At 39.5% G+C, this 25241-nt stretch overlaps 1 protein-coding gene across 9 annotated transcripts in view; it reads left to right on the top strand.

The window, feature by feature from the left end:
• Positions 1–3085: 3085 nt before the first annotated feature.
• The window catches only part of BLNK (B cell linker), a 145828-nt gene continuing 123672 nt past the window's right edge, over positions 3086–25241 (top strand). For 4 of the 9 annotated variants that reach the window (XM_027819480.2, XM_007053070.3, XM_037905679.2 and 1 more), the window contains exons 1-3: positions 3086–3232; positions 4737–4887; positions 7921–7983. In XM_027819480.2, the coding sequence (XP_027675281.2) occupies positions 4747–4887; positions 7921–7983 (204 nt within the window). In that variant the 5' untranslated portion in view covers positions 3086–3232; positions 4737–4746. Of the gene's footprint in view, positions 3233–4736; positions 4888–7920; positions 7984–18183; positions 18244–25241 lie in introns of all 9 variants that reach the window. The other 5 variants (XM_043551103.1, XM_037905680.1, XM_043551102.1 and 2 more) reach the window with 4 other exon arrangements.

The following is a 25241-nucleotide window of genomic DNA, read 5'->3' as shown; positions in this document are numbered from 1 at the left end:
ATTGATTTAAGAAAAGTAAATGTGATCTCGAGGTCTGATGCCAACCTATGCCCAGGGTGGCTCAAATGGCTGGCAATTGTCAAATATATCCCCACCGTAGACCTCACAAAGGGGTACTGGTAGATCCCTCTGACCTTGGAATCTCAGGAAAAGACAGCTTTCTCCACCCCATTTGATCTGCACCAGTTCTGAACTATACCATTAGGCCTCCACAGGAAAGTGGCCACTTTCCAACGACTCATGGACCAAGGGCTGCAACTGCATGGCCAAAATGCTACAGACTACATAGATGACATGCTGATTTACAACAGTCATTGTACTGGCCAGATGTAACATCACTTCCGTCCTACAGCCCTCGAGAGTGCAAGACTCACTGCAAACCCAGCCAAGTTCATGATCAAAGCCCAGTGAAGTGTGTGGTCCCAGACTCCCCTATTCACTCTCAAAAGATGGGACATCAACAGAAGCCTTTACCTCAGTAGAGAGTCTAGCAGTAGAAGACCCCGATTGTTCAAGATCCAAGCCCCACAAAGTTCCCATACTAAAGTAAAAGCCATGAAGCCTTCGGGGAAGCTAAAAGACAGGATTAATGGAAAAGGGGCAATCATCTGCTGCACCCCTGCCTGACCCTCCTAGGTGGCACTGGTGGCCCTTTTACACACCTTAGAAGTCTGGAAATCTATCTCAAGTATACAGAATCCATGAGAAGATCAAGCTCCCTATTCATGTCTTTCCACCCAAAATGCCAGGGACTCAGAGCTTCCAAGTCCTCCATCACTAGTTGGATTAGACTATCATTGTGGAAAACTACAAATCATCAGACACTCCTGTCCCAAAAGGGATCAAGGTACACTCCAAGAGATCCTTAGTAACCTCATGAAATGAGCAAGTGTCTCCACTTCACAAATTTGCAAAGCGGTCTACAGTTAAAACCTTCATTAATCACTACAAGGTGGCCTTTCTATCTTCTGCAGAGGCCTCCTTTGGCAGGAAGGTGCTGCAGGTGATGGCCTAGAAATAATACAAACTTTTAAGCGAGCTCGGGAAAAGATGGGTATTTCTTTCCTACCAAACTTTTGTTTCATAACCTTCCCTACATCTATTCACAGCTTGCTATTTCCCAGACATCCAGAATTGTGGGACATTCTGGGCTGCAGAACGGAAAGAATTCTTCTGATAATTTCCTTTCTGATAGTAGCATATCCCATGATTCTATCCATCCTGCATGGCTCATGAGTCAAGGTCAGATATTAAGTGGAATTGTTACCATATGACCATCTTCCTTGGTCTCATGTGCACAGTTATTTCATTGTAGCTGGAATATTTGTTAATGATGTTATGCAAGTTTCACAGCTTGGGAATAATTTATCTGGCAGCAAGCTGGAGCAGAGGGGGCATAGCCAGACCCTGCAGCTCTAAATCGCTTATCTGCCACCACAAGCTTGAGAGAGAGGACTGTAACTCAGATGTCCAGAATTGTGGGAGACGTTGCTAGCAGAAAATACATTATTGGTAAGAAATTTTCCGTTTCTAAGTCACACAGGAAGTCTAACAGTCAGGAATGGAACCCAGATCTGTTGATTTCCAATCCAGTGGCTAGCAAGACCATCTTTTTATCATGACAACAGGAAATATACAAGAACACATCTCAAAATCTCACGGTACACATTACCATTACAATACACTTTACTGTCTAATTCCCACTATTTGCACAAACCCAAAATGGTCTTGCTGTCCCCCTACCACAGCTTTGAGTCATTAGCTACCAAAGCACTTCAGAAGTTCTCTTAGCACAAGTGAAATTGGCAAAAAAAAATTATGATAAGAAGAACAGAAGTCACTTTTAAACAGTGTATTCTGACATGTATTCTTCTTATGCAAGAGAAGCAGTTTTAATCTTATTGAATAAATACTGGAAATTAGCAAGGTTTTGCATAAAACCAAGTGCCTGGAAAATGAAGGCAAATCAAAATTTGCAAAGTGTGATTGAAGCTTATCTATTGCAGTTATGCAATGATGTTTTTGCAAAAATAAACTTGCATGAAACTCACTCACCCATGGCTACTTTCCGGAACCTGTCATTCCCCTCAAATACAGCCTGATCAAGACCACTGAAGTCCTTAGAAAACTTTCCAGTGATTTCAGTGGCCTTTAGATCAAGCCCATACACATGAGCTGTTCCACAGACCGTTCTCCAATTGACTTTAACAGAACTTTCTACTTTCAGGTTTCAGAGTAACAGCCGTGTTAGTCTGTATTCGCAAAAAGAAAAGGAGTACTTGTGGCACCTTAGAGACCAACCAATTTATTTGAGCATAAGCTTTCGTGAGCTACAGCTCACTTCATCGGATGCATCCGATGAAGTGAGCTGTAGCTCACGAAAGCATATGCTCAAATAAATTGGTTAGTCTCTAAGGTGCCACAAGTACTCCTTTTCTTTCTACTTTCAGGCTATCATATTGACATGAAATATCCCTTTTCTGCTTTTCCTCACCATCCTCGAACAAAACTGAAATTTACTCATTTGTGTTATTTTCCACTGAGGTATTGTCTTTAAAGCTGAATTCTTGATTCACAATGTATTTGGTTCCTCTTTTTGTACTGATGCCCATGTTTTCTTTGTCCATAAAAGATGTTATAGAATATTAAAAAATCATTTTGAAAGAGAAAGAAGATACAGTCATGTGTTACTGCTTTGTTTCCCATTTTCTTCTTGTTTATTTCAACCCAACCTTAGTCTAACAGTTGGAGAGAATGTACAAAGGTTTGTTAACTAGATTTCAAATCTTAGCCCAACTACTTTGTAGCAGTTCTACCAAGAGCATCTTCAGAAGAAAGTCCACACAGATATAAAAATGTCAGTGATAGAATGCCTTGGTGAATCTAGTGCTCCAAAAATAATGTAAGTTCACCTCTTAAGTATTATTTTTAGACACTGTTAGTGGCTGAAGAGCGAACTGGCAAAGTTTCATCAAACTTTTAGAAAGAATTGTATGCTCCCTTTCCTTTTTCAATTCTATTTCTTTATACTAAATACGAAATCACTAGGTTTTGACTTTAAGGAACCTTTTCTCCCTCTCACCAGAGATGGCAAGCCTGTCAATCATTCCAACCACAGTAACCACAAGGGAGTGTTTGCAGCAGGATAGCAGATACAAGAAACGGCTCTTACTTTAGTTTACTTGGAATCGGCTCTAATATGTACGTCTGGAGAAAAAATTATCCGTGTTTGGTAAGTCATGTTCTTTTCACTATTTTTGTATCTACTGGACAAAATCATCAGTGCTAAGTGTTTATATTTTGTATTAAAGTGATGCCTTAAAGATCTAAGATGTTAGCATTTAGATTGTTAATGAAAATTATGTTTCACTCTTAATATTAGTCGAGGAAACAGAAGTTGATGTAGTTGCTGCTTTTTGTAAAGCTGAGTTTGATTTTAAAGTTTCCAATAAATATATATGTTAAATGATTACATACATGATAGAACTAAGTATTCGTGTTTGTATTAGTAAGTATTTTAGCAAGAAAGATTATGACATTCCCTGAGATAAATTTGTTCTGCTTAATGCAATGACTTCTAATAAATTGAAAATTGAATGTTTACCAAATGAAACTCCAAAGAATTATACCACATAAAAATGCACTTGGCACTTTCGAAACTGCGTATATATACTTGTATGGAGTAAATTGCTAATGTTTTACAGTCACCGGGTTTTCAATAATATGCGGGTTGTTAGTAAATCTGTCAATCACTTTGCAACAGCCACAACATATAGCAGAATTTGAAAAAGGGTAACAGACAAAATATTTTAAACTTAGTTAGAATCAGTTCCAATCCTTGAAAATGTGCCCAAATACTGTTTGCATTGGGAAATAAAACAGGAAGAGCAATTAGAAAGCAGAACATTCCTTGCTCTCCAGCCTTTTATGGAAGACTTCACATTACTTCTGTTATAGTGACTCAGAGCTGCGATGCAGAATAAGCTGGTTTTATTGGAAGTGCATCTTTGCAATTTTATTTCCTGATGTATATGATGCTCTTATCTATTAGTCTTATTTTTAAAATAATTTTATTGAATAAAGATGTGAAGATTTGTAGATGATTTGTTATTTAATAGCATTAAGAATTTGAGGCCAATTTTTTTCTTTCAAATGTTCATTATGCATACAGTATTTAATCAAATGAATTATTTTACGCTGAGAGCACTGTGCCAACACCTTAAACAAAGAGTCAGGTTAAGTAATTTGACAATCTAGAAATACAAATCCTGTATCTGAACTCAGCTTTCTCTCTCTATATATATATATTCACTCTCTCTATATATATTCATAGCATCATAGTGTGTCAAAACATAGAAGTGTGTCAAACACAATCTACGAGCTGATCAGAGTGACTATGAAAAGGAGTTAAAGGTATGCAAGAGGCAGTTGTCACTAACACAAACTTATTTTACACCATGTGAAAAATGAAGCAGATGCCACTAAAATGCCTATAAACGTGGCCACACTTTGTCATTAATCATCAAGCACAAGTATCCTTTTCTCAACTCAATTCAATGGATATTTCTGCCTGTATAAGGATGATATGACCCTATTACTGAGTACCTTCTTATATTCAAAATCATTGTCCTGAAATAATGAGTGTATCAGTTTCCAAATTACTTGAAAAGGCGTGTACTTTAAACAATCAAGCAGGGAAAAGCTGCAAAAGGGACTTCCTCTTTCAATTTCCACAGCAGATGGTGAATGTCAGCGAAGCAAAGAGTTTACTGTCACCAGAAACAGATCAAATCTTCTTCACCGGATAGCAAAATGGCCACAAAACTACCCCTTCGAGAGGAATGTGAGAATTGGACAACTCTTGAAGTTGCAGATCTCCTAAGACAGGTACTGAACCTAGGGCTCAGACTGCAGACAGTACAGTATATCATACTTGTTTCAGTTCAGCTAGCAAAATAGGTTGCTGGACTTATCTACTCTTTGTGTGCAGTGTTGTAGCTGTATTGGTCCCGGGATATTAGAACCACAATATCCTCACCCACTTTATCTACTCTCTGTAATATGTGTGATTACTCCCTCCTGGATATAAACATAGATGCTAAAATGTGTTTAAAGCGGTTTAGTTAGCAATTGTGACTACCAAGGACTTACCATGTGTATTGATATTCTGTAAGTTTTTCTGTGTTCTCTCAGTTTTTATTGAAATTCAGTCCATGATAGAAGTTGCTTGTTAAGATAAAAGTATCCTGCACAAGGCAAAGAACCACAATAATGTGTGCCACTGTTGAAAGACAGGATACTGATCTAGTTGGACCACTGGTCTGATCCAGTACAGCTGTTCTTATGTTCTTAGGCAGGCAGGGAGGCAGAGTAGGTGGTACCTTCACTCCACACACACTCTCTCCATCCCCACCAGCTATATCAATGGCAAATTATTTCACCTTGGAAAGATGGAGGTTCCTGGCATACTCCAGCAACAGTGTGCTACACACTGTCCTTTATTCCGGGAGCCTGCAAAGTCACAATCTTGTTCTGTTTTGGAAAGAGCTAATTATTTAGAACATGAGAGCAGTTTACTAAATCTCACTTAGAAATACTGGTTTAGACACTGATCTGGCTAAATGGGTCAGCAACCCTAATGTTAAAAGTCTGGCTGGTTTTTATTTACTTTCCTCATGGAGGTTTTCCAACATAAATACTTTAGGGAAAAAAACAAAGAAAATATACTTTACTTAGACGGAAGAAAAAAATTCCTATAAAAATAAAGCATCAGCTCAGAAAATCCAGTATCATTTTACAGCTTTGTTTCTGTACTACATCTTTTTCTGGTTCATCTTTCAAACAAAATGTTTACAGCTACCCTGTAAACAACAATAAGCAAACACTGAACAAACACTTGACAAACGGACCCTAGAGTTTACAATCCTTGCCATACAAATATGTTTTTCAAATTTCAAGTTTACTTGCTTAGCACTGTCATTAAGGGTGCTAGCCTGGAATGTGCTGAGCACTTACTGCGGACGGCTCTGTGCCTTCAATTCCCATTGACTCTGAAACTGCAGGCAGTTCTTACATGTCTATTGGAAGCCAAAATTTGCCTTCTTTCTGAGCATCGAGACTGTTAAATGTATAGTTTTCCTGAGTTCAATGGCTCACCTCTAAGCAAATGGAATGAATTTATACGACCCTAATTTTAAATTCACACTCTTAATGGAGTTTAAGACAGATTTGATGGTTAAGCTAAACTACCTGAATTCACTTAAAGTGCTATATATTTTTAATGAAAAAAAGTGCTGCAGTTTTTCTCCTGAAGTTTCTAAGCCCTCGGTTGTGTACACAACAAGACAGTTCTTTTAAAAAACCATGCCAAAGTGTTAAAGCTCATCAGTCAGAAACACTCTTAGGGCGTTTACCAAACCAGCTCTATTCCTGGCCACCCTTCATAATGAAAACCTACTGAGTCTCTGTGACGAGATCCCTGAGCTACAACCTGGAACTGTGGGATTGCTGTGCTTCCTTAACCCTCCAGCCTGGGCTGTCTCACACAATGCTATTCCAGTGACAAGCAGCAACACCCCTCCAGGTGCTGTGATTATTCAGTCAGCATGTGGAACCCCACACCCAGCGAAATTGCATGAATGCTCCCTGAGCCACTCATGAATCATACAGAGAGGTACCAGCCAATCACCCAGCCCCCAGCCTTGCACCCCAGAAATACACCATCTTACACTCAAGACTCTCTTGGACAGTGCAAGCTCATTTATTAGTTCACCGCTTCTTCAAAGGAAAGTGGACATGCACCAGCGTTTGTAATCTGAGCTCAGATTCCTCAAAGCACTTCAACCAAAAAAACCCAACACTTTTTAGGTAAAATATAATACAGATTTATCAACTATAGGTAGATTTTAAGTGATTTATAAGTAACAGGCATAGAGATCAAAGTTGGTTACCTAAGAAATAAATATAGAAATGCTGTCTAAATTCTAAGCAAGTTTGGCATCAAGCAGTCTCTCACACTAACAGATGTTACAGGCATACCGGCAGCTCAGGTCCTCAATACACAGACTGAACTCCCTTCCAGCCTAGGACCAAAGTTCAGGCACACCCCCACACCCTCAGAGTGGATCTACACCTGACTGGCCAGTGAGAGTTGCTCCTTTGTTCCTACTGAAAGGCTGGCTGTGGGCATTTCCCAACCTCACAACATATTTCAGTAACAAATATAGCAATACTCATAACTTTACATACAACAATAGAACACAAAATTCAACAGGATATTCAGATTTAACTGATCAAGCCTTTCATAATACCTCACAAGGCATGCATTGTACACAACATATCCTAATCATATCACAGTATGAATATGGGAGTTCCAGGAAGCTACTTTGACACTCTACCTCCCAGTCTGCTCTCTTTCTGAGCAAACACTTAACTTCCTTTTGTCAAGGAACAGAGCTTCTTGGGAGCGGCAGGTTAGAACCATGCACAGGACTAGTGTAAAGCCCTGCAGCGGGATTGAGTCTTGCCAGTCCCGCAGGACCCTCTGCCAGAATAGCGGAAGCGGGATTAAAGAATAGTCCCATGCAGGGCTCTACTGCAGGTTTGCTTCATTTTCCTTTACAACTGATCCACTTAGACATATTAAGAATTAAAAAAAGATATATCAGTATCTATTCCCTGAGTTTGATTTTGAAAGTTGATATTTTCTGAGCCCCATTCTCTAGGAATGCCTTCCAGTCACACAGTGCAAGATTATTTACCTAGTTATCCGCTTCAGATGAAATATACACAGACTCCTGCAACTACCACATGCAGTTCAATTTCAACATAAAATATTTCTATCTATAAACTTATCTAAGATTTAGACTCATGTATAGTTTTCAATTTCTTTTTGTAATCCTCTTCCCCCATTCCCCCCAGATTCGAATGCCTGAATCTGCGGCAGTAGTGGAAAAATTGGATATTAATGGAGCTAAATTTTTGGTAAGTAATTAAAATATTTTCTCTGTTAGACACCTCTTGTGAAAGATTTTCTATGTGAAACTTGTATTCACAACTGCAGGGTCTATTATGCTGGCTTCTTTCATGACTAATGGCAAGTTAGTCACTTGTTCTGATCCTGACCTTTGAGACATTTTCAAGGCTTGCTACTGTGAACAAGGAAAGCCATACTCATGGCAGCAAGGCTCAGCCCTGCTACACATCCTAGAATAGGTGCAACAAATGCCTAGATACCCATCCAAGCATCTGGTTGTTGGAAGAGAGTCCCCCTTATGGAAAGAGTCACTTTCCTTTAAATTCTGTAGGACATTTTCTATAGGGTTTTTTAAACAGCTGCTACAGAATTCTAGAGGCTGGTTTTATCTCTGGTGAACTATTTTCCCATCAGAGTGTGGTCAGACCTCTGAAGGAAGGTAAGCAGGAGGAGAAGAGAAGCACTCAAGGTACTGCTCCTTCCATCCCAGCAGTTACTGAGGTAGAGGCCTCCAAACCCCATGCTGACTCCCTGAAACACAGAAATGAGGCCCTTTTGTGGAAAATGGGGAGAAAGCTGCTAAAAAATATTTAAAGTATATTTCTACTCTGCAAAGAAACTGTGTCTATATGGCCCTATCTTAGAAACCTGTTCCTCGGTATCTTAGGTGTGATAGCTGCTCACTCTCCTGATAAGGCTCTGATCCTGTAATGTGATCTGCGTAAGTGGACCCCTGCCCCCCTGTAGAGTGCCACTGACTCCAATGGGATTGGAACTTATACCATCTGGACATAAAAGATCCCCCTGCAAGATCAAGAAGTTATTACCTGTTTCTATTAGCACTACAGAGCTAATACAGCTATGGGAAAGGGAGACTGAGTCTTGGCCAGCTCATGCATTACCAGCAAAATTGTAAAAGGAGTTCTGTTCGCAGTCTTTGTTGCGGGATGAGTGACAGTGTTGGGTGGAATCTAAATGACGAATAAGCCTTGTGTTCATTCTTTGCACCTGAATGAATTTTACCCATAGCAAGAAAAAGAAACATGCCCATTGCATAGCATTGGTGGAATGGGACATGAGAAATCTTTTCAGAACTTAATGGTAAACTAATAGGACAAGTGACAAAAAGAAAAAGGAACCATGGGTGAGTTCTGCAAGATCATCTGTGAGCGAAAGTAAAACAAAAGTGAAATGAGTGAAAGTGAACGTCTGCTAGTATGCTATGCACATTATGTATTTTCTTTAAAACTTTTAATAGTTCCCCAGTTTTAAGATTATCTTATTCTGCATTGAAGAAAACATGGCAATATGTGAAATGCCTGTGGAGTGACACTAGCAACATTCATTTCTAATGTTATACAACAAAAGAGTGGCAGATCTCACACCCGACAGAAGATTCGTAGTGCTTTCATGTGCTCTTTAATTGAATTGTTCCACAGCACTGTCAACAAGATAGGAAGCCCATAATAAATTATGCTTGAAACAGAATGAATTATGCCAATACTGTAAAAAATGAAGTACAATAGCTTACAATAGCTTGTTAATAGTGACAACAGCTATTGATCTAGTGGTTAGTACATGTGACTAGTAATCAGAATTCTTACATTCTGGATCGGTCACCGTCTTCCTTTGTGAGCTTTGGCAAGTCCCTTAACCTTTGAGCCTCAATTTATTGGTCTGTAAAATAGGGATGGATATTACCTACCACACAGGTGATTGTGAAGCGTTAATGAATGTTTAAACTACTTCGAGCTCCTCAGCTGAAAGGCACTATAGAAACGCAGGCCTCCAGTGGCTAGACAGCAAGAAAAAGCACTCAAGCCGGTCTGATTCCACCTAGCAGGTAGCAGTGGGGCACACACACAAGATAAATTACACTCAACTGCTGCACTCGTGTGCATTAAGACAGATATAGCTTTTTCTGAGATATATTACATTGCATGGGACTATGTGTCAACAGTATTCAGACCTCAATTTTCATTTTTGCTATGGGGTATATCAGGGACCTCTGGACATCTGACTTCATCTAAAATCAGAGGATTTAGGAGGAGGATGGCAACCATTTCTTGATGCCTTCACTGTGACTTAAATATATGTTTTTCTTTTATCCATCACACTAGGCACTGCTTGCTATGCAGTCTTTAGAAACAGGAGGTGCGCCACCCCTCTGTTGTATGATTGGCACTGCAGCGTATGGAGTATTGTCCGTGAAAATGCAGATAGAGCCTGAAGGAAGCAGGCTAGATAGGCAGGTATGCAAGCAAATAGGAGTGCCAGTGAGAGCAGATAGGCAGGCAACAAGATGAATAATCTGCCAGAGAAATCTTGCCCAAAATAAAGCAAGCCAGCCTGCCACGATTCTTTGTTCAGCTCTTGTTGAATATCATAACTCATGCATCCAGTTATCAAAATTAACACACCTCCATGAAGATATACCACCTAATTATTGCAGAAGGCAACTTATTCACTAATTTACTGTAAAGCAACTTACTTTCCTAAGATGTATAGCATGCCTCCTTTCAGGGTATGAAGGACTAGCCAAGGGGGCATGGTGAGACTTGTTAGTTGTTCTCCATAGTGTCAGATTTCATTTCAAAACTTGACCAGAGTAACCAATAACACGATGTCTGCCTGAATTTGAGGGGAGCCTAAAACAACAGCTGATGTCTGAAATGAAATGAATGGAGCAACAGGTGCTGACTTAGATGCCAAACTGTCAGCATTAACTATTTCAACATGCAAGGCATGAAGGAATGGAGCAGTAATATCATATTACAGAGATTTACACCAAAGAATGCAAAGATATATTAAGGTGTGAAGGCCTTTAACAAACATGGTGGGGTTTCAGTGGTGTCGTCATTGGTTTCATTTTTTTGAAGAGGGGCTCAGCTTCAAAAGTTTGTGAAGTGCTGCAGCAAATTATTATGTAGCTCATAGAGTACTTGGTAACAAAATAAACAATGTGTGTTTCACTCCATATGTCAAATATTACATTTTATTTGAAAATAAGCTGAATGAACTGGGCAATATGCAAGGCCTATTTGAAGTTTAGAATGCTAGAAGTCTGGCTGTAAATGCAATCATAGAACTGGAAGGGACCTCAAGAGGTCATCTACTCCACCCCCTGTACTTGAGGCAGGACTAAGTATTATCTATACCATCCCTGACAGGTGTTTGTCTAACCTGCTCTTAAAAATCTCCAATGATGGAGATTCCACAACCTCCCTAGGCAATTTATTCCAGTGCTGAACCACCCTGACTGTTAGGAAGTTTTTCTTAATGTCCAACCTAAACCTCCCTTGCTACAATTTAAGCCCATTGCTTCTTGTCCTATCAGAGGTTAAGAACAATTTTTCTCCCTCCTCCTTGTAACAACCTTTTATGTACTTGAAAACTGTTATGTCCCCCGCTCAGTCTTCTCTTTTCCAGACTAAACAAACCCTTTTTTTTTTTTCAATCTTCCCTCATAGGTCATGTTTTCTAGACCTTTAATAATTTTTGTTGCTCTTCTCTGGACTTTCTCCAGTTTGTCCACATCTTTCCTGGTATGTGGCACCCAGAACTAGACACAGTACTCCAGTTGAGGCCTAATCAGCAAGTAGTAGAGTGAAAGAATTACTTCTTGTGTCTTGCTTACAATACTGCTGCTAATACATCCCAGAATGATGTTTGCTTTTTTTGCAACAGTGTTACACTGTTGACTCGTTTAGCTTGTGATCCACTATGACGCCCAGATCCCTTTCCACAGTACTCCTTCCTAAGCAATCATTTACCATTTTGTGTGTGTGCAGCTGACTGTTCCTTCCTAAATGGAGTACTTTGCATTTTTCCTTATTGAATTTCATCCTATTTACTTCAGACCATTTCATCAGTTTGTCCAGATCATTTTGAATTTTAATCCTATCCTCCAAAGCACTTGCAACCCCTCCCAGCTTGGTATTGTCCACAAACTTTATAAGTGTACTCTCTATGCCATTATCTAAATCATTGATGAAGATATTGAACAGAACCGAACCCAGAACCGATCCCTGTGGGACTCCACTCGTTATGCCCTTCCAGCATGACTGTGAACCGCTGATAACTACTCTCTGGGAACGCTTTTCCAACCTGTTATGCACCCACCTTATAGTAGTGCCATCTAGGTTGCATTTCCCTAGCTTGTTTATGAGAATGTCATGCAAGACAGTATCAAAAGCCTTACTAAAGTCAAGATCTACCACATTTACCACTTACCCCCTATCCACAAGGCTTGTTACCCTGTCAAAGAAAACTATCAGGTTGGTTTGACACGATTTGTTCTTGACAAATCCATGCTGACTGTTACTTATCACCTTATTATCTTCTAGACGTTTGCAAATTGCTTGATTATTTTCTCCATTATCTTTCCGTGTACAGAAGTTAAGCTGACTGATCTGTAATTCCCCAGGTTGTCCTTATTTCCCTTTTTATAGATGGGCACTATATTTGCCCTTTTCCAGTCTTCTGGAATGTCTCCCGTACTCCATGACTTTTCAAAGATAATTGCTAATGGCTCAGATATCTCCTCAGTCAGCTTCTTGAGTATTCTAGGACGCATTTCATCAGGCCCTGGCGATTTGAAGACATCTAACTTGTCAAAGTAATTTTTGACTTGTTCTTTCCCTATTTTAGTCTCTGATCCTACCTCATTTTCACTGGCATTCACTATGTTGGATGTCCAGTTGCCACCAACCTTCTTGGAGAAAACTGAAACAAAGACGTCATTAAGCACCTCTGCCATTTCCACATTTTCTGTTGTCTTTTTCAATATAATCACATAACATGCTATAAAGTGGCCACAACACCTTAAATCAATTTTTTCTGGTTTCAGACAGGGAATTTAGTAGTATAATTGACATTCAGATTCAGCAGATATGTTTACTTCCTTGAACATTTTTCACCCATCTTGGTTTTAAGTAGTAATAAGAATCATTTTATAGCAATACTCATTTCTATTCTACAAACACATCCTGTGTTTCAGACTGCTTTTTATAGGAAACAATAAGTGGTTTCTGTAGTGTAGTGGTTATCATGTTCGCCTCACTTGCAAAAGGTCCCCAGTTTGAAACTGGGCAGAAACAGTGTCTGGCTTTCCTGCTTTGAGCAGGGGGTTGGACTAGATGACCTCCTGAGGTCCCTTCCAACCCTGATATTTTATGATTCTAATATTAAATGGATTTTTAAGAAATTTTGAAACAAACAACACTGCCCTTACACTTCTGTGAAATTGAAATACGACAACATATGGTATATTAGAATGAAAGAACGCTGTGCAGTTTAATTTTCTTTATTACCACTGGCATTATATTTGTTATTGTTATTCCACATGCATGTCACATCCAAATGATACTAATCTGGTGCTAATGTGCAGATCAGCATTTAGCAACAGCTGAATTGCACAGGGTGTATTATATTTTCTCTCTCATCGGTATTTAATGGCTCAGTATTTGCTGCATTGTGCTCTGCTTTTCAGTTCTTAGAGTGATTCGCCTCTTTGGTGCTGTTTTCTAATTTAATGTTGACTTTCAAGTGAGGGGTTGAAAAAGAAGTAGGGATCTCAGAATTGAGAGTTGAGTTTAATAACAATTCTAAAGTAAGTTGATTTAAGGTGCTACTATTGTCAGAAAGTAGATATTTACAAGAGATAGGCTAGAAAATCTGAAACTAACAAAGGTTATATTGATTCTGGACATGTTTCACATTAAATATTTTCACACGTTTCTCTTTCAAGACTGTTTTGGATTGGGTATTTAGAACTTGAGTTGTTTGGGCTATTGAATACTTTAATTATACACCCGCATTTACTTTCCAAAAAGTAAATTTTAAAGGATAGATCCTTGGCCCCACTATGACTCCTTTGTGCTTCTCTGGCAGGACAGAGCAGCTGGAAAGCTGGTGAATTCAGCTCTGATGATTCCCTTTGCTTAAGTGGAATCTCAATGTGGCACAGAACCATTCTTGCTCTACATCCTGTCCCCTCCCCCCAGTTCCCAATAGAGTGAGTGTTCCTCAGTGATCCCCAGCTGCTAGAATGGCTTTGGAGCCATGGACAGCTGGGATGTAAATTATTGTGGCCCTGAAGCGGCTATAACTTATGGCAGGGGCAGGGCTATGGAGTTGAGGAACATACCCACACTCCCAGCTTACGTGTCAAGCACAGTTCAGCTGGACCTGAACATTTAGTCCTGAGTGTTCAGTACTGGAAATAGAATCTAGATCCTGAGTGCCCCATCTGAGATTGAGAAAACAATTATAGGGAGGGTACTAGCTTAACAAAATAAACAAGAGGCATACTAACCACTCAGCTGTGACCGAATACCGCGATACATTAGACAAAAACACTCTTCCAGTGCTTCCCCATGTATCAAATACATTGAAGAGTATTGCCAGATTTTACCTCTGACTGAAGGTTGCAGCACAAGCCAGCAAAGAAGGGCTAAAGATACCTGTGGGCTATTCTGACCTGTCAGTTATCACACTATCTCCAGTTTTTACCAGTGAGCTGTTTTCTCAGACTACCTTGTCAAGTACTTAAAATGTTGCAAACCACATTTTTCAGCCAGTATTATTTACTAGTGCTTTTCTTGATCAAAAGGTTATAGTGTATAAGGCAATCTCAAAAATCTTCATTGCTACATTTCAGAGGTATTCAGGCTTTTCCTATAATATGGATCATATCTTAATAGAGATTGTCTGGTGGACTCACCTGCCCTCCCTTTTGCAATTGCAGAGTTTCCCAGTGGCAACCGCAGCAATTGCGCACATGGAAAAATATCAAAAAAGCATTTATCTATCTTTAGATAGATAGCATAATGGATGAAGTTCCATTGGAAGAAAGTTAAATAGACCATCTCATTTTGTTCATTTTACTGCATCTTTACATCAGTTCTGTTCCTCTCTTTCGGCTCCCATGCACATTTCACTGCCACCTAGATCCCCTCTCTGCACATGCTTCCCCGTGTCTTGGTCCTCTCTCTGCCTCCTCCAACTTACACATGCTTCTCTGGAAATGCTGCCTAGCCACCCGGTGCTCTTCTTCCCTTGGGCATGCTGCCCAGTCATCTCCTTCTCTTCACCCACCCATCCCCCACCACCACCACGCATGACTCTCCTGCTGGTGGCTTATCCCATTGGTGGTTCCAGTCTTTGAGGGTAACTGGTTTCAAAGTGTAACCCTTTCAATAGATTCTTTAACTTACCTTTGCACATTAGTTGTCAGAGTAAAGACAAAGGGAAGGGGTTGGTTAAAAAAGGTTGGTTAAAAATAGACAACACAAGTGAAAATAAGACATGACAATCTTGCACAATTATTAGCCATTAACTGAATGGTTTATTAAATCTTTCAGGCTCCAGTGTCAATGTTTCTTCTGTAGCAATGGCCAACATGAGTACTACCTAACAGAGCAGAGTGCTGCATTCCTGATGTTTAGTAGGAGATACTAAGGACAACTGTAGCATAGGTAAGGCAGCTCTCTGGACTATCAGCATGGCAAAAGTTGGAGGTAGAGGAAATTATGATCCTGATCCCCAGTGGAGCTACACAGATTACACCGGCTGAGGATGTAAATGGCTAAGTGTTTAAATCTACACCTATATTCCATTGAGGATTGGCATCTTTGTTTATCTATTTTTAAAGTTTTTCAGGTCACCTTGGAATATCATTATCCATTAAGTGAGATATTTTTACCGTTTCCAGTCAAACATGAACCCGGCTCTGAAAGCAGTAACATGCACTCTCACGATCCGTTCAGAAAGAGGAAATGACTGGGAAACGTAATCAGGAAAAAAGGCAACGTGTTGTTGTAGTTTACTGTAACTGAAGCATGGAGAATGATTTTTAAAGTGATTTTAAGGCCTGGGTTAAAAGGAAAACATTTTATAGCTGAATGCATTTGCTACCATCAATCATCTTCAATTAAATAAGAGGGAGAAAGGGCAATACATATTCATATTTCTTCAACAAAGCATAAGGAATGTGTACAAGTGTAAGAGTAAACTGCATATTTATCTTTATTCTTCTCCAAAGGGCAGAAACAGAAGATAGGTTCCGTGCTGAAATCTACAATACCATCAATTTACACACCATTTAACTGTGCCATTCAAGAATACAATAATGAACTGACGGCAGAAAATTAACCTAATTCTTAAGATTATCAAGAACATAGTAGGTTAACGTACAACTCAAGCATTATTAGCGCCAAAAGCCCATAAAATTTTAATTGGAGATTGAAATTGTATCAGGTTGTTTTGATTTATTTTCCTGCTAGATATATGCAAATATCCCAAGTAGCTATTTAGTGCATTGTCTAATGCCCTGATCTTGCAATGCAATCCCGTAACAACAAATCCTGAGACAATGCTGAAGTATCCATTGAAGGACTGGGACCTTAATTTTTACTGTGACAGCAACAAACTTCTGCTATTATTCTAAATATTGCTACCAGAAATGGTTTAAACATTAGCTTTGTTTATTCTTATGCAGTGGCTGTGAATTATGGGAAGTGCTTGTCTGCATTCCAGTCCTTGAAATCTGACACAAAATAATCCAGCAAATTCTAACTGTCAAATCATTCATAATTACATTAAATATGGATTAAAGAAATATTCTTTGAAGCTGAATCCTTTGTTCTTAAAGCTAACAGATAGTTTTTTTAGATCATGTGGAAAATTAAAATATTTTTTAAAGTCCTTCAAGTTTTATGGAGGTGTCAAATTCAGGAAATATGCAAGGGACTATGAGGAGTGGTGGGAATTTTAAAGGTCATGGTGTCACAGATTCCAACCTTAACTTTCTGAGAACTGAACTCCACAATAGAAAAGCCCTACACATTCTCAGTATTTCCAATTTTGAACCAACTGGTTTACCCAGACATTCTTGCCCGGTTAACAGTACAAAACATTAGTCATATGAATGCACCAACTCAGAACCTATTAAAGGATGATGCTAAGAGTAACTTTTGATTTGGGGCACCTCTATTTTTGGCACTTGGATGCTCATCCCTTTCTGAAAATCAGGCTACATTAAAATGTCTCAGGTTGAGCACCCAAAAACTGAATTGTCCAAAATCACTAGTCACTTTTGAAACCTCAGCCAGAAACTTTCATCACTATTCTATTGTCACACCCCAGCTTCTACCCATTTCAGAAATCTTCCTTGTGAGTCCCTGGAATATCATCATTTCAGTCACCCTATATCAATCTAAACTTCTTCCAATACAAGGCTATATATTTCTAATTGTCTGTTTTTTCTTTGTGCTTGAAGACAGAGAAATACAGGAAACTAATAATGCAAGTCTTTTAAGAGACAAACGATATTTTGTTCATTTTCCATTATTTTGATTGTTTATTCAATATTTGGTATTTTAAATAACAAATGATGGAAAGCAAGGGCATGTCACAGTGAGTTATGTTGTCTGATAGGTTATTTGAGGAACTGATGTGGAAATTTTGAGTCCCATTAGGCAACTTCTTTGGGAGGTCAGCAAATATTCCACAAAATTCTCACCCAACCACAGGGCAATTTGAGAAAGACAGCATCTCTTTTCTTTCCTATGAGGAATAGTGGGTGAGATTCCCTAGTACATTGTGGTTGCTTTGTGCTGTTCCGGCAACACAAATTCAGCTAAAATGGGCAGTTAGGCCAGGTTTATGGTTCATTCTCATCACAAGAGAGACACAAAGCAGCCAAAATGTAGTAGCTTGTCTGGCCGGCCAATGGTGATTTTTCAGAAGCATTTAAGGAAGTTACATTTCATGCTTTTTGACTAATGAAGAAATAAACTGGAATGATGTGGAAGAATTTGCTAAATATTTATATTTGGATGATGACAGTTACAAAATGGCTATGCCACCCATCTGCTAGATGAGCAGATAAAGCAAATGCTCAGGATTCCTGTCAAAGTTCATTGGGATCTGGATATCAGTTACCTTGTAGAACACCCTTCTTCAAATTCTAGGTAATAATGGCATGTTTGCATTAGGAAATTATCATATTGCAGAACCTGTATGGGTTTTTATAGGGAGATATGTGAATTTAAGTGATATGATCAACATTAAAATTACATTTTCATTTTAAATGTATTTTTCAAGTAACCACAAAATGACTGACTACAGAAAATCTCTTCTCAGTTTGTTTACTTTGTATATTTCATAGCACTTAGTGGAAGTCAGTTCTCCCTTTTCGTTGACAGTGTACACCCTTCCACAGGCTCTGCATACCAGTTCCTGCAGCAGCAGAGCTGAGACAGAAGGTAAAAATGAACCAGTAACAAACAGGTGTGTGCACAGAGGAGGGGATGGGGCCTAAGTATACTTGCTTTTGTTCCTCTCAGGCCCACACAGAAAATGCTTCTAAACAAAAAGGAAAGCAGAAAGTGCCTTAACATTATTGTTTAGTATGAAGTTGCTCTCTCAGGAAACCTATCTTTTAAAATGAGTCAAAAATTTAAGCTGACAGTGTCCCTTTAAAGAGACTGAGTTTCCACTAGATGGCAATTTTGAGAACCCAAAGAGGGGCGTCAAAAGATTTAATTAACATGGCTTGTAAGGATAGCAATGTGAGCATAAAGACATACATACCTAGCTGACAAGGTACTAGTTTAAGCAGCCAGAAAAAGTAATATTGTGGTTACATGGCATCAGAATAAATTGAGAGAATGAAGTGGTATATCCCAAGCCAAGAATCCACATCTAATCAGATACTTAGCAGAGCTCCCAGAAACAATGCAGCCATCATTAGTGTAACTGTCTTGCAGGTGGGCCTGTAGAGACCACTACAGTGTAATATGCAGGACTGTCTTCTGGAAAACTCAGACAGGTCTCAACAAACCAGTGCTGCATGGCAGAGGGTCAGAGGGTGGTGAGACAAGGGCTGGAACGCCTAAGGAGACTGCATCTTTGGTTTCTTATTAACCAGCCGTGGTGAGACAGAAGTTTACTTTTGTTACTGGCTTGGTGTAATCTAATGATAGAATAACCACCAGTTTGTGGTGAGTTTGCCCTATTTTTCAGCAGTTTGTCCTGAATTTGGCATCCTCAGCTGTGACCCACTGAGGCATGGTGACACCTCCCAGGGGAGCCTATCCTGCTTCCCATAGTTCCTGCAGGAGCTTCCCCTCAAACCTCAGTCCCAAACATTCCTTAGGACCATGTTTCACTCTGCTTTTACCTTGAGAGAAAACTCTCAGCCTTTCCTGGGTCTGCTCCCTGCCATCCTTCCCATTGCCCTGTGTTCCTTCCTTTATGAATGTTCAGACCCTTGTCAGCTGTTTTTAATAACAAAATCCCGACAATCCCTTCAAATATCACTCAGTGGCCTAATTGGTCTCAGACTCTCATTAACCCCTGGTTAACAAGCGTGGGGTTTATACACCACATCACAGGGCAATAATGATGTAAACAGTAGGACAGAGTTTCCAATGAGATATATTATGAGCTGGTAAACAAAAAGGCCACTGTTTTTCTGAATAAAAGTATCCAGATGGGGAGTCTGACCAGTATAACTAAACTACAGTAGTATAGGTTTCAGAGTAGCAGCCGTGTTAGTCTGTATTCGCAAAAAGAAAAGGAGTACTTGTGGCACCTTAGAGACTAACCAATTTATTTGAGCATAAGCTTTCGTGAGCTACAGCTCACTTCATCAGATGCATGCATTTTCCACTTTATGCATCCGATGAAGTGAGCTGTAGCTCACGAAAGCTTATGCTCAAATAAATTGGTTAGTCTCTAAGGTGCCACAAGTACTCCTTTTCTTTTATAGTAGTATAATTATATCAGCATAATAAAGCCAGTAAATTTCCCCATGGGGACCAACCCATAGCCTAAGATTTGTATATAGACCAGTTACCTGAGCATACACTTCACTCATGCTGACCGGACCTTTCTGTTTATCTTGAAGTTTAGCACAGCTGAAATGAACAATCCACAAAGTCTGCAATACAAATTTTACAAAAAAAGTAATAATCAAAGATTGATAAATACTAAGTTACTAAGGGATTTTCCCCTAGTAAAATGAAGCCATCCTGTTTTCTCCTAAATGACACCATCTGCTCTGAATAAGTATGAAGCCAGAAAGACACACACAAAACAGGAACCTGTAAGATCAGTATAAGCTTAGTAACTGATTAGTCTCAATGTGGGGAAAAATATGACTTTTGTAATCAGTTGTCAGCAAACTGTGCAGAACACCACAATCTTGCAGATTGGCTGTGGGGATTTATTAAAATATTTATCAATCTTTCATATTTAAAAACCTATGGAGTTTGCCCATATTAAAATTGTAACCACATACAAAAAAAAAACTACCAAGTTCTGTCATTAGTGACTTTTCCAAATGCCTGTCCTTACAGTCAGAATTTAATGTTAAGGCATCTGGCTTCAAGTTCTGGTTGTATTGCTAATAAACCACATCACACATTAGCAAAGTTTGGAAAGAGGCATGCTGGAAAGAATTCTCTGTGTGCTCACAAAACCAGTGCTTAGAAGAATAAGAATTTGAAACATTTCATTCATTTTAGGCTTCTTGCAAGAGCTGTGCAAAATTCCCATTTCTGTGGCTTCTACATGTAGGAAACATGAACTCTGTGTAGGTAACATAACCTGCAATGTCTGGATTTGCATGTTAAATTCAGTAGCCACAAAACTTCCACTAAAGACATTTGAAAGAGGTATCCATTTATTACTCTCTATGGGAGTTGCATGGAGGGAGCCTTTAAATATGTTTCTCAAGCTTTTCTTGGGTTTCTAGACATTATTTTTTCTTGACATTATAAAAAAAAAACAAAAAAAAACGTGTCTCCCCACCCCTTTGGAAGCATGCTCAAGTCTCATCTATGTGTGTAATAGTTCATAATCCACATCCTTTTCCCCCAAGGAGTGACAAGGGTACTTTCAAAAGTACAGGACCCATGGCTATAAGAAAAAAAAAACCCACAGTCTTGCAACTGCTCTGGGGGGACATGTTAGCACTATCCTACTGCTAAAATAAAATTAACATTCCAACATGGCTTACTTAAAAGCCCCTTATACATAAATCACCATAATGGAAGTAATCACTGTGCAATCTACAGAGAATATAAGTATACAAATTCAGAAACAAATCTAAATAAAGTACAGATGGTAGATTTAAAAAAATCTTTAGCCAACAACTATCTCTACCTCCTGGAGGAAAAAGTTGATGTACACACAGGAGTAGGAGACAAGGACTCCTCCTTGTTTTTGCTGGTACAGAGGAACAGGGCTACCACTCTGAAACCTGTTGCTAAGTATAGAAACTCTCTAGCTTCCTCTATAGGTAAAAAGGGGAAAGTGTGTGTGATGGGATCCCCAGGATCTGTGGGACTGCTGTGCTCCCTTAACTCTCCAGCCTGGGCTGTCTCACAAATGCTATGCCAGTGGCAAGCAGCAAAACCTCTCCAGGTACTGTGATCACTCAGTCATCAGCACGTGGAGCCCGACACTCAGCTAAATTGCATAAATGCTCCTGGAGCCACTCATGAATCTTACAGAGAGAGGCACCAGCCAATCACCCCAGAGCCCCGGCTTGCACCCCAGAAATATACCATCTTGCGCTGCTCAAGATTCCCTTGGGCAGTGCAACCTCATTAATTAGTTTGTCATTCCAACAAAAGGGTTGTGGACATGCAACAACCCTTGTTAATCTGAGCTGAGATTTCCCCAAACTAAATCACAAGTGGATCACATGCTCAAAACGAGTGAATAATGTAACAGTTGCAAAAAAAGCAATCATGATTCTGGGCTGTATTAGCAGGAAGGTTGTTCACAAGACATGAGATGTAATTCTTCTACTCTACTCTGCGCTGATTAGGCCTCAACTGCAGTATTGTGTCCAATTCTGAGCACCACATTTCATGAAAGATACGGACAAATTGGAGAAAGTCCAGAGAAGAGCAACAAAAATTATTAAAGGTCTAGAAAACATGACCTATGAGGGAAGATTGAAAAAATTGAGTTTGTTTAGTCTGGAGAAGAGAAGACAGAGGGGGCAGGGTGGGGGGGACGACATGATAACAGTTTTCAAGTCCATAAAAGGTTGTTACAAGGAGGAGGGAGAAAAATTGTTGTTCTTAACCTCTGAGGATAGGACAAGAAGCAATGGGCTTAAATTGCAGCAAGGGCGGTTTAGGTTGGACATTAGGAAAAGCTTCCTAACTGTCAGAGTGGTTAACCACTGGAATAAATTGCCTAGGGAGGTTTTGGAATCTCCATCATTGATTTTTAAGAGCAGGTTAGACAAACACCTGTCAGGGATGGTATAGATAATACTTAGTCCTGCCTTGAGTACAGGGGACTGGACTAGATGACCTCTCGAGGTCCCTTCCAGTCCTACAATTCTGTGATTCTATGTGTTCTTTAAATAGTCTTATTTTTTTGTTTAGCTTTATATGCCATGACCACGCCACTATGGGTTCTTTTAGTCATTTATAAGGAGGAGCTTGCAAATATAATTTTGTTTAACCAAGACCGTATGTAGGAGTGAAATGGCTGTTAAATTATTTTTTTTTAAATCTTCATTCACTTATCAATATATTTTTTCTAAAGAAAAAGTTAACAATTAGTGTCTATTTCTATTGTCATCAACACAGCTCATTTAAGTATTAGGGGGTAGCCATGTTCGTCTGTATCCACAAAAACAACAAGGAGTCCAGTGGCACCTTAAAGACTAACAGATTTATTTGAGCATAAGTTTTCGTGGGTAAAAACCTCACTTCTTCAGATGCATGGAGTGAAAGTTACAGATGCAGACATAAATGTACTGACACATGAAGAGCATGTGTCAGTACATTTATGTCTGCATCTGTAGCTTTCACTCCATGCATCTGAAGAAGTGAGGTTTTTACCCACGAAAACGTATGCTCAAATAAATCTGTTAGTCTTTAAGGTGCCACCGGACAGCTCATTTAAGATATTGGTTTAATTCCTAATCTGGATAGTGGAAGATATACATCTTTTTATTGCTCTTCAGAGCAGTAACACAAGAAAAGATGGCATTTATAGTTAAGCTCTGAAGGAGTGAAACCCTATAAGTAAAGTAATGAGATAATTGCTAGTGGCTAGAAGCCACTAATGAGGGAGGAAATGTATTTGAGTGAGTACTACTTAGTAATATTTAATAATCTATTAACTAATTCAGTAAGGGAATGGCTCTAATTAAAATTGAGTAGAATCCTCCAATTAACACATTTTTTTGTTTTCCTTGTGATTGCTTAGAGAAGACTGTGTTCATGTTGTGTGACAAAGTTCCTCCTCTGCCTTGGTGGGTCCTGCGCTTATTGGCGGATTTTCTTGCCTCAGAGGTTCATGGCAGCCCTCAGTTTGGCCACTTTCGTGGCTCAAATCTGCCGTTCACTCGGTTAGCCTCATCACTGGCCAGCATGGAGAAAGGAAGAAGAACAATCCCCGCAGTCTCTGCTGATCCACCTAGTGGATCGGGGAACAGGCGAGAGACCTTCCCCTCTGGTGGAACCCACAGTCCAGGTCAACTCCTCTGGTATCAAGTAGGGAGTTGGGGGAATGGAGGGATGGGGGGAACCCGGGCCCACCCTCTACTCCGGGTTCCAGCCCAGGGCCCTGTGGATTGCAGCTGTCTACAGTGGCTCCTGTAACAGCTGTGTGACAGCTACAGCTCCCTGGGCTACTTCCCCATGACCTCTTTCCAACACTTTCCTTATTCTCACCGTAGGACCTTCCTCCTGATGTCTGATAATGCTTGTACTTCTTCCAGTAGTACGCCTTCTCACTCTCAGCTTCTTGCACCTCTTGCTCCCAGCTCCTCACACGCACACCACAAACTGAAGTGAGCTCCTTTTTAAACCCAGGTGCCCTGATTAGCCTGCCTGTCTTAATTGATTCTGGCAGCTTCTTGATAGGCTGATTAGAACACCTGCAGCCAGTCTGCCTTAATTGTTTCCGGAAACCTTCCCTGTTACCTTACCCAGGGAAAAGGGACCTACTTAACCTGGGGCTAATATAGCTGCCTTCTATCACTCTCCTATAGCCATCTGGCCTGACCCTGTCACAGTTGATAGGTATGGCTGTGTATGAAAATTCTTACCTAGACTTTTTAACATAACATGCACACATGGTCAATATTTATCAACTTTTGATTAGCTCACCCTTATCTAGGTCTATAACATGATTACCTTTCTAACCTCTGGATAAACATATTTACAAAACAGTCTTTCAGGATAAATATTACATAGAATACAATCTAATATTTTCTATTATTGCCTATTTGTTTTATTGAATACACCAAATCATTTGGAACGAGGAGAGTATATTTTACATTAGTATGCAGTGGTCATCATTAAAATCTTTACTTTGCCTTTTGGAGTAGATAATGCTACTGTGGCATTCACACTGTACTTTTAATTGCCTGAAAAAAAATTAGGATTCTAATAGCACCTACTGTATACATAACAGAACTTTAGATATTCACTATGCATTATATTGCACAGTATTCACTATTCTGAAAATAACCAAAATGTTGATTATTTGTCCTAGAAAAGTCAAGTAGCATTACCCTCAAGGACAAGTCAGCTGAGACTGTGAAAATAATTTAAGACAAACATGCAAATATCCTCTTTGGTGCTAAAATAAATTTATTTACAGGCATTCAGATACCATGGTGATGAGCACAGTATAAACAGATTAGATCTGATCGCACATGTACATTGTACCCATGGAAAATGTTTCTTTACATTTGCAACTATGTGAATCCTCCAAAACTACTAATTTGTGGAACATTTACTTATGCAACTTTGACCTCTTCTCTTGCACTTTGCTCATTAATGCATCTCAGCTTGATCATCTTGTAACATTCCAAAATCTTAACCAGCTTTTCAACAGTGAGCAAGAGCCATGAAAAGAACATGCCTTCCCCACGACCCCTCCCCCCCCCCAAGTCATGCCAAACAAATCATATCAAAACAGATTTAGAATTATACTGTTCCAAAGTCCATGGCTGACACTGTTCAGTCCAGAACAACTAAGATTTAAATTTCAATACCCCATAAACTGCCAGGGCTAAAATCCTGAAGCTGTATCTCACTGGAGAGGTGGGGTTCCTTGTATAATGTTAGTTGCTAGCCCTGATATTTGGCAAGATATCAGACCTTATAACTGATATATAGAAAGTTATTTTAGATCAGTGGCTCTCAACCTTTCCAGACTACTGCACTCCTTTCAGGACTCTGATATTTCTTGCGTACCCCAAGTTTCACCTCACTTA

Source organism: Chelonia mydas, chromosome 7 (genome assembly GCF_015237465.2).
Source record: "Chelonia mydas isolate rCheMyd1 chromosome 7, rCheMyd1.pri.v2, whole genome shotgun sequence".
Lineage (NCBI taxonomy): Eukaryota > Metazoa > Chordata > Testudines > Cheloniidae > Chelonia > Chelonia mydas.
The sequence above is the reverse complement of the archived record's forward strand: the minus strand, read 5'-3'. Positions and strand labels throughout refer to the sequence as shown.